General features: G+C 38.3%; 1 protein-coding gene across 1 annotated transcript in view; it reads left to right on the plus strand.

Moving 5' to 3' along the window:
• Positions 1-10,744, plus strand: part of PRRC1 (proline rich coiled-coil 1) — a 37,594-nt gene that overhangs the window by 18,014 nt on the left and 8,836 nt on the right. The window contains exons 8-9 of the mRNA XM_077768578.1: positions 4,326-4,429; positions 10,523-10,625. Of these exons, the coding sequence (XP_077624704.1) occupies positions 4,326-4,429; positions 10,523-10,625 (207 nt within the window). The remainder of the gene's footprint in view (positions 1-4,325; positions 4,430-10,522; positions 10,626-10,744) is intronic.

Below are 10,744 nucleotides of genomic sequence, written 5' to 3' on the forward strand. Positions count from 1 at the left end.
TTCTCCTTCTCTAGGATCGATGGCAGCACCGTCCTTCCATTTTCCCAAGTGAGAAACCTTGGAGTCCCCCTTCTGTCTGTGCCCATGCGCAGTTTATCAAGAAGTCTTGTTTGTCCTGCCTTCACAATGTGTCCAGCATCTGGCTGCTCACATCCCTCCTGCCGCTGCAGTGCCTCGTCTCTGACTAGGCCATCTAGCTGTTGGGGTTACCCTGCTAGGGTAATGCCCCTGTAGCCCTCTAGGTCCTTCTCAGCAGAGTGGCCAGATAATCCTTTCATATCATAGGTGAGAGCAGGTGAGAGCACGTCACTCCCCTTTTCAACACTTTATATTTCGCTCATTGTAAACCCACGTTACTTAAGTGGCTTCTTCCGTGGCCTCACACAGTTGGGCTGACATGGCCTTTTGTTCTCTCGCTGCTGCAATTCCTGGTCTTCCCCTCGCTCACTCATGCCAGTCGCAGTGGCTTCCTTGCAGCTCTTTGTACTTGCCTTTCCTGCTCCTCTTTGTGGGGCCTTTTCACTAGGTCTTTTCTCTGTCTGGTACATTCTTCCCTCCAGCATGTTCTTGGTGGGCTCTCTGAACCTTTTTTAAGTCTTCACGCAAATCTTGCCTGCACAGTGAGGCCTGCCTTGTTTAGTCCTGCATCCTGTGCTGATGCACCCTAATCGCCATTACTCTTCTGTTTTCTTTCCTGTGGTTCTCAGCACCTTCTGATACACTGCATCATTTTGTTTTGTATTTGTGTTTTGGAATGTTTCCCCACGTTCCTCAGGAACAGGAAGGAATTTTGGTTTGGTTCACAGATGCAAAGTCTTAAAGTAGTGCTTGGTGTTCTTTAAAGTGAATAGCAGTTTTATCAAGATGTCTAGGGGCACCTGGGTGGCTCAGTCAGTTAAGTGCCCGACCTCTAAGCGTTGGCTTTGGTTCAAGTCATGATTTCGTGGTGTGTGAGTTTAAGTCCCACATCAGGCTCCATGCTCAGAGCCTGGAGCCTTCTTTGGTTTCTGTGTCTCCTTCTCTCTCTGCCCCTCCCTCACTCACTCTTATTCTCTTTCTCAAAAATAAATATTAAAAAACATTTTTTAAAAATGTCTAAACCCCAAACATCAGAACTAAAAATGCTAGGGTTTGTTTTTTAAATTATTAATTTATTTCTTCAAGTAAGCAGTCTGATACAGAAGATATTTTCATTTGGGGATCTGCTTTCAATTTTGGTTTAACATCCTATCGATTTCATGAGAAGAGATTTTTCACTTAAGAGCACTCTGGCTGCCTCCCACCCATCACCATATCTTGATTATACTTCTACAGTCACACAGTGGTCTTCAGACTGGTCTAGAAGTTCCTCTGATGAGACACAAAGGTTTTTCAGGGTCTCAGGAAACCCTGAGAGCTTTAAGGAACTCACTTCTTCAGCCTCCACATGTTCTCTTGCCTAAACATTTTCTGCCTAATTATATACCTGGCATTGAGGCAACTTGTTCTCCTTTCCTGTCTTCCCAGATAGAACCTCTGTTCTTTCCCTCTGGGAAGTGAGACCTACCTCCTCCCCACAAATGTTCATATGGTACATTGCCCCAGAACATAAAATACTCCTCTGAGTGTCGTTGGAAGGGACGGTTCAAAATACCGTGTCCAATGTTGGGAATACTAATGACATAATGACGAGGTAAAATTTTTTTGTTCTTGTCAAAACTAAAAAAAGACCAGACACCGTTGTCAGCTGATAGGTCATTAATTATTTTATGACAAATCACCATGTGATATTTGGACTATAACTCAAATTTTTATGGTTTTTAAAACATGAGTCAAACATTTTGTTATGTCAAATATTATTACATGGAAGATATTTAAAACTGGGGTGCCTGGGTGTTTCCATCGGTTAAGCGGCCGACTTGTGTTTTTGGCTCAGGTTGTGATTTCACAGTGTGTGAGTTCAAGCCCTGCATTGGGCTCTGTGATGACAGTGTAGAGCCTGCTTGGGATTCTCTGGGTCCCTCTTTGTGCCCCTTCCCTGCTCATGCCCTCTCTCTCTCTCTCTCTCTCTCAGAATAATAAACGAAAAAGAAGATATTTAAAATCATTAGGTGCTGTTCTTGAAAGGCTGATGGAGATTATTTTCTGCAAGAAAAACCTCATCTTTTAGAGAATATTAATAGCTCAAGATGTTGTGATTTTATTAGTGTTTGACAGATTCATTTTTAGGTTGGTTTTTGTCCTTCAAATTCAGACATATAGGCTTCTTTTCCATAATATTTAATAAAAGCTTAAAAATCAAAATTCACAGAAACTGATACATAGGAAAATTCTTCATAAATTTATCAGCTGTTTTTTCCCCCACAAACAGTAGAGGGGGCTAATGAGAAGAAAAGTAATGTAGAATCCTAGAATATTAAAAATTCAACACGGATTTTTTTTAACTCATCAGATTTTTAATTGAATGTCTTTTTTAATGTTTTATTTATTTCTAGGAGGGAGAGAGAGAGAGAGACAGCATGAGCAGGGGAGAGTCAGAGAGAGAGGGAGTCACAGACTCTGAAACAGGCTCCAGGCTCTGAGCTGGCAGTCAGCACAGAGCCCGACACGGGGCTCGAACCCACGAACCACGAGATCATGACCTAAGCCAAAGTCGGACGCTTAACCGACTAAGCCACCCAGGCGCCCCAATTGAATGTCTTTTCTGAACTAAACCCAACTTTGCCTTTAAGCATGTGAGATTGTTTAAGGAAATAAACCTGCCATAATTAAAATTAGGAAGCTTCTGAAATGTGTATGCCAAACATTAATTTTATGGAAAAGCCAATCATAGTTATTATGACCACTGTTTTATAACCTGTATTCAGCAGATACAGATAAATCCACATGCATTTGTGAAGAGGTATGGAGTTTTGATTAAACAAAATTGCTTAGTATAAACTGTTAAGAGTACAGAATAAGCTCAGGTGGCCTTTTTGTGTAGTACTTTCATTCAAGATCATTACTTCATTGTGGCCTCCAAAGTACCTAATTCTTGATTCCTTATACTTCTGAAAATGAAGTTAAAATGTGTTCTTAAAACATGGGTAGGGGCTCTGCTTAAAGTGTCTGTATCTGTGACTCCAGAAGATGCCACACTTAATGTCAGGGGAGAAGAGAGCCACATAGAACCCCCTCTTTGTTTTCCTTATGAAGTCTCTTTAGATCTTAGATGTTCTTTCAAATTCAGTAGGTGCCTCCTCATTCAAAGTTACCAGAAAATTTACACTATTAAGATTCTTAGTATAAGTTATAAACATTTTTAGGAAGGCCGTTGTTTTTCATGCAGTTCATTTTCCCTGAATGACCTTTGGGATAGACACTGTGTGGTACTGGAGAGAGAGGAAGCAAAAATATAGTCCTGATACTACTACAGTTTTGTTTACACCTTCTTTCATCCTTCATCTTTATAAGCTAATGTCTTAAATTGATTTACCCATTTTCATGCAGTTGTCACCTTATTTCTGTTGTCTCTAGAAGTGCCCTAGCTTTTAAATTATCATTTGATAAGAATGGACCACTTTTTCTTACTTACTACTTAGCTCCGCTGTCCTTAGTAAAAATAGGTTAATGTATTATCCATGGCAAGTTTTATTAAGAAATAGAACACATTTGTCCAGTTTTTTAAATACTTGCTGACACTTTCCTTATGATCACTGTTTATGAAGTAATTCAGATGAAAGTAGGTAAACAGCAATCTTACTGAAAACTTGTAGTTTTCTACCATAAGATATGTATTGATGGTTTTCAGTTATCCATGTAGCATTGTCAGCCCCGCAGTTTTGCTGCATAAATGATAGTAATTTTCCTGAATAAATCTTGGTGCAATATATATGTTTCCAGTTAAAAATATATCAGCCAACTGTCATTTTGGTGCATATTTTAAGGCTATATTTAAAGGAAATAAGAGGAAAAAGCATTTACTGTTGATAGGATTGCCTACCTAGATAACTCAAGAGCAAATTGAATAAAAACTACTAGGACTAAAATAAGATTTATCAGTAAGATATCCTCTTGACAGATCAACATTAAGAAGCAGCACACAGTTTCATCATATCGGTAATAACCAGTGAGAGCATTAATGTAAAAATAATCCGTTTTATAGTAACAGCCAAATTAATAGGGCATATGGAAAGTGCTCTGTAAACTTTACACAATTGGACTCTTCATTCTTCCGTATTGTTTAAATATATACCATGGGTGTATAGGTGTGTTTGGTATAAATGTACATATTATGTAACCATGAATTAGTATATGTAATACTGAATAATTTGAAGTGGCTTCTAACCTGCGCCGTTGTCATTCAGGGAGCCCAGGAACGGATAGATAGTTTGCGTCGAACTGGAGTGATCCATGAAAAACAGACTGCTGTGTCAGTAGAAAACTTCATCGCAGAATTGCTGCCTGACAAGTAAGAGGCTTTTTTTTTTTTTTTTAACATAATGAAAAAATTTTTTTCCTATAATGAGAACTTTCACAATCTACTCTCTTGGCATTTTTCAGATATACCGTACAGTATTAACTATAGCCACCGTGCTATATATTTTATCCCCATGACTTATGACTGCAATTTTATAACTCTTAATCCCCTTCACCCATCTTAACCACCACCCTATGCCAACCATCAGTCTGTTCTTTCCATCTGTGAGTTGGGTTTGTTTCCCGTGTATAAGTGAGATCATACATTATTTGTTCTCGAGGACTTCTTTCCTTTAGCATAATGCATTCACGATCCATTCATGTTCTTGTAAATGGCAAGATTTCCTTCTTTGTTCATGGCTGAAGTGTGTGTGTATGTGTATACCATAATTTCTTTGTTCATTCTTCCATTGACCGATGCTTAGGTTGCCTCCATGTCGTGGTGAATGCTGCTGCAGTGAACATTGGTGGAGGGTGCATATGACTTCAAGTTAGTTTTCATTTCCCTCAGATAAATACTCAGAAGGGGAATTGCTGGATCATAGGCTTTATTTAATTTTTTCAGGAGCCTCCATATTGTTTTCCATAGTGCACCAATTTACATTCTCTTCAAGGGCTTTTTCTCCACATCTTTGCCAACTCTTGATTTTTTTTTTTGACTTTTGATAATAGCCATACTAACGGGTTTAAGAGGACAGCTCATCGTGGTTTTGATCTGCATCTTCCTGATGATGAGTGATGTTGAACATCTTCTCATGTATGTGTTGGCCATCTGCAGGTCTTTAGAAAACTATTTAGAGCCTCTGCCCATTTTTTAATCAATTTTTAATATATTTGGATGTTAACACCTTGTGAGATAGACGATTTGTAAAGGAATTTTCCCATTCAGTAGGTTGTCTTTTCATTTTGTTGATGGTTTCCTTTGCTCCGTAGAACCTTTTTAGTTTGGTGTAGTCCCACTTAATGAGTTTTGCTTTTGGTGTCTAATCTAAAAAATCACCCCCAGGACTGCTGTCAAGCAGCTAACTCCCTCTTGTCTTCTAGGAGTTTTATGGCTTTAGTTCTTAAATTCAAGTCTTAAATCCATTTGAGTTAGTTTTTGTGTATGGTGTAAGTAGTTCAGTTTCCACAACACCTTTTATCATACAGACTCCCCTTTCCCCATTGTATATTCTTGGCTCTTTTGTTGTAAATTAATTGACTGTGTGTGTGTAGGTTTATTCATCAGCTCTCTCTTTTGTTGGATTGCTCTGTGTCTGATTATGTCAGTACCATACTGTTTGGATGAATGTAGCTTGGTAATGTATATTATTTGAAATACAGTTTGAAATTGGGGCGTGTGATGCTGCTCCTTTCTCAGAATTGCTTTGTCTGTTTAGGTTCTTGTTCAATTTCTGTGAAAAATGCCATGGCAATTTTGATAGAGATTGCATTGAGTCTGTTGATTGCCTTGGATACTATGGACGTTTTTATTTTAGCAGTGTTACACAGTTTTCAGAGTAGACATTTTTCACCTTGGTTAAATATGTTCCTAACTATTTTATCATTTTTGAGGTATTTGTAAGTGACCCTAGAGAACATTCCATGTGTTCTTGAAAAGAATGTCTTCACCTCGTTTTGGAAGGAATGTTCTATGTAGAACGGTTAAGCCCGTCTGGTGTGATGTCTTGTTGAAAGCCACCATTTCGTTACTGATTTTCTATCTGGGCCATCTATCCGTTGATACAAGTGGGGTGGAAAAGTTCTTTAATGTTACTGTTTTACTGTCAATTTCTTCCTCTGTATCTGCTAATTTTGCCTTAGATATTCCATTATTGGGTTCATCTATATTTACCATTATAGTTTCTCGTTCGATTGATCCCTTTATTATCCTGTAATGTCCTTCTTTGTCTCTCGGTACAGTCTGTTTTAAAGTCTGGTTTGATGTATTATTCCTCCAGTTTTTTGGGGGTCCTTTCACGTCCATTTGTGTGCATTATTTTTTTCCATCCCTTCACTTAAAAGTCTGTATGTGTCTTTAGGTGTGAATTGAATCTCCTTTAGGCCACATATAGATGAGTCTTGTTTTTTATACAGTCACCCTGTATCTTTTGATTAAAGCATTTAGACGTTATTTTATGTGTTGTGTCTCTTGTTCTTTCATTGTGACTGATGACTTTCTGTAATGTTAGGTGTAGCTTTATTTTTTTATCTTTTAGAAGTTTTGGGTTTGTGGTTACCATGAGATTTCTGTATAACAAACATCTTAAGTATATAGCAGTCTGTTAATGATCTCTTACACACATTCAGAAAAACCGCATCTTATCCCTTCACCCTTTCTTTATATGTCTTATTTTACATCTTTTTATAAATCCCTTAATTATTGTAATTATAATTGATTTATTACTTTAGCCTTTTAACCTTTGCAATAGCTGTCTAAGTGATTGATATACTCACTTTACTGTGTGTGTGCTTTTACCTGTAAATTTTTTTTCTTTTTAGTTTTACCTCTATCTGTGGCCTTTGCTTTTCTTCTTAGAAAAGGCCTTTTGAAATTTCTTACAAGCCTGGTTTAGCGGCAGTTAACCTACTTATCTCTTTTAGTGGTGACTGTTACCCTTGCCAGGTAGAATATTTGTGATTATAGGCTTTTTTTCTTCTTCCACTTGGATTATATCATGCCACTTCCTTCTTTTCTGCAAGTTTGTGTTGAGAAATCTGAGAGCTTTAGGGGGTTTCCCTTGTGTGTAACTAGTTTCTTACCTCTTGATGTCTTTAGTATTTTCTGTCTTTAATTTTTGACATTTATGTTTCTTGACATGGACCTCCTTGGGTTCATCTTATTTTGGGCTATGATTCTTGGACTTCAATATCTTCTTCTTTCCACAGGTAAGGGTTTTTTGCTCCTTTCTCTCTTCTGGAACCCCTACAACAGGGGTGTTAGTATGCTTAACATTATCCCAGAGATCCGTTTTACTCATCTTCATTTCTTTTTCTTTCTGCTCTTTAGCCTCTTTGCTTTATGATACCCTCTCTTCCAGATCACCGCTCTGTTCTTCTTTCTAGTCTGTTTGTCGTTTCAATTATTATATTCAACTCTGATTAGTTCTCTTTTATGTTTTCAGAGTTTATGCACTCTTCTCCAGTCCAGTGAGCATTTTTAGGACCAGTACTTTGAATCTTTATCTGTTAGATTGTATAATTCTGTTTAGGGTTTTTTTTGTTAAGTTTTTTTCTTGTTCAAAGCATATGAGTTTCCAATTTAGGTAAACACCTAACCTCTCTCAGTCTTGAAGGCGTGGCCTGTGTAGATGTGTTTGGAGCCTTGGAATGTCTCGGTGTATACCATGCTGACACCTCCCTGGTGAGATGGCTTAAGCTGGTGTGTGTGTGTGTCCTAGGGGTCAGGCCTCACTGAGGTGGCAGGCCAGCTTGTCTGCATTGTCACAGTGGCGGGAGAACATAAACAGTGGTCTTCCTGAGCACCTCCAACCCCAGAAAAAATTCTAACAAACAACTTCCCCAGTTCTTGAAAGATGCTGGGGACTTAGTCTTCACCTCACTCTGAAAGCTTTTCCCATCCAGAATGTTATTCCATTTTGTCCTCCTGGCTTTTAGAGCTCTTTAGCTTAGCTAGATAGAGGCATTTAGAGCTCTTTAACATACCTAGATCATAGCTAGCTGTGGCATTTTTCCTACCAGTTACCTTCTGACCAGTACAGGAGCATTGAGGAAGATTAGGGGATAGAAAAAACAGCTGTCTCTTGAAACACATAAATTGGAACCACACAAATCTGCTTATACAGATTTTTCTCTGATAGAACGCAGTACTATAAATGTATTTTTCTCTTCCTACTAATTGTTTATTTTTGAGAGAGAGAGAGCACAAGCAGGGGAGGGGCAGAGACATGAGGCTCAAACTTGCAAACTATGGTATCATGACCTGAACCGAAGTCGGACATGTAACTGAGCCACCGAGGCACCCCTCTTCCTGATGATTTTCTTAATGTTTTTTTTCCTCTAGCTCACTTGATTGCAAGAATATAGTAGGTGGTTTGTGTAAAACCTAATAAAACTTGTATTAATGTACTGTTATTGACTGACTTTTGGTCAACAGGAGGCTATTATATGTTTTTGGAGAGTCAGAAGTGAGATTTTGACTGCATTAGAGGGTCATGGCAACCCATGTTGCCGACTTCGGTGTCCGACTTCAGTTCAGGTCATGATACCGTAGTTAGCAAGTTTGAGCCTCATGTCCATGTTGTTCACTGAAAAACTGTCGTATTAGGAAATCTGTTGTTGGTTTGTAGTGTGGATTAAAGAGGAGGCGATGGAAAGGCTGTGATAGGGAAGTGCAGAGGAGCAGAGAGGAAGAACATGTGAATAGAGAGCAAACCGAGGATTGCAAACCACTTCACAGTTCGTGCTTTCTGTCTGCCATGGTCCTGTATGAAATAAATGCACAGCTGATCAACAGCCCAAATGCGTTTAGCCCTAACAAAGAGTAGAGCCAGTGTGGACTGACTTCTCTGGTGAATTTTACATCAGTTCATGTTATGTGAGGAAACCTAACATGATGTGTACCATACCTGGACAAAAGCCTGTGTAAGCATGAACTGTCCTTATTCAGAGATTAACCTGTAAAGTTGCAAAATGTTGGGTTGTATAATGTATTAAAATGTCTTTGGTGTGAATTGACTGGTGGTGGTAGATGGTCTGTCTTTGTAAAATACAAAGTGCCAGTTCCCACATTCCATTTTGAGATTTTTGCTGGTAAATGGTATTCAAGTGTCTTGGAACCATTCACAGCTCTTCTTGAGCTCTTTTTTAATCAAGGTGGCAGCCACAGGAGATTGGTCAAGCCTGTGTTACTTCGGCAGCTCCCTGGAGAGGGTAAGGAAGGGATGGAAAGGGCCCTCAGTGTTTGGCCCTGAATGTGGGGTGGGGAGTGTCCTTGGAGTTGAAGGACAGTATTTAGGAGAGGAGGACCCAGTGTTTCTCTGGCCAGCGGCACTCTTGAAAGAAATGGAAGGGGTTTCCAAGGCTGTGACAGTGGTGGCAGTTTTAGCGGAATTGAAGAGAACAGGATGTCCCTGTTGACGTGGTCAAAAGCATGATGGAATTTTAGGTGACAAAGAGGACCTTGCAGTTCTTTTATCGCACCTTCACCAGCATCACAGAAGGAACTTTTTACCTTCCGTGAGTCTCCAAGTTACTAATTAGTATACGAAATAAACTAAATAGCGTAATTTAATGTTATTTTGAAACCAAATTTTAGGATATGAATGCTACAGACATTCCATTCTGTTTCTTTGAATATGTAAATAGAAGTTATCTAATTCGTTTTCTGTTTCATCACACTTTATTAGATCTACATATTTTAAAAAATAGCATATATATATTATATATATATGCTCTATCTATCCTCTTGTTATTCAGGCTTATGATTTCATGGCATCTGGTGGTTGCATAATTCTAGTTATCTAAAATGCTGGTGGTGTTACAGATGACTTAAGGCAATTATAAAATGTGTTCTTATAATTTATGAGTAACTTTAAATAGAAGAGAGTTTTCTTGATTTCATGAATGTTTTCAAAGACTGATTATCAAGGAGGAGGAGGAGATTTGGTATTTCCTCTGAATGAGCTTATTTAATTTGCTATTAACTTTTCAAGTCAGCTACGTATTAACAATAGAGAAGGTAATGTAAAATTTCTCCTATTTTAGCAAGTGACATTTTAAAAATGTTACTCATCAGGTAATGTATTTGCACATTCAAGTGAATAACTGTCTGTTGCTGATATGAATACTCCCGTCCCCATTCTTTTGCCTCAGTCGTAGCAGTATAAGAAACTTGACATGGATACTTTCCAGTTATTTTTTCTTTGTTGTCGTTATTTCTCGTTTTTGTCCTGCCTCCTCTTGGAATTAAGGTAATAGGTAATTTTATGTATTCTTATGGATTGTTTTCTTCAAAATTGATTAGAAAAACATTTCAACTCTGGTCATGTTTTCTCTGAATAATAGTTTTTTGGGTTGGTTTTGTCTATTCACCTTAACTTTTTTGGGCACATCAACAACTTAATCTTCCTCCATCCCATCCTAGGTGGTTTGACATTGGCTGCTTGATAGTTGAAGATCCCGCCCACGGCATTCATCTAGAAACATTTACCCAGGCCACACCAGTGCCTTTGGAATTTGTACAACAGGTTAGTTTTCTCCTTTGTCATTATACTTCAGAGAAACTTGAAATACTGTCTGTTCACAGTAAAAGCTTTTGTTAGATTTTTCACTGGATATACATTTTTGATTTTGATTAATTCTTTCC

Source organism: Crocuta crocuta, unplaced genomic scaffold (assembly GCF_008692635.1).
Source record: "Crocuta crocuta isolate KB4526 unplaced genomic scaffold, BGI_CrCroc_1.0 scaffold64, whole genome shotgun sequence".
Taxonomy (NCBI): domain Eukaryota; kingdom Metazoa; phylum Chordata; class Mammalia; order Carnivora; family Hyaenidae; genus Crocuta; species Crocuta crocuta.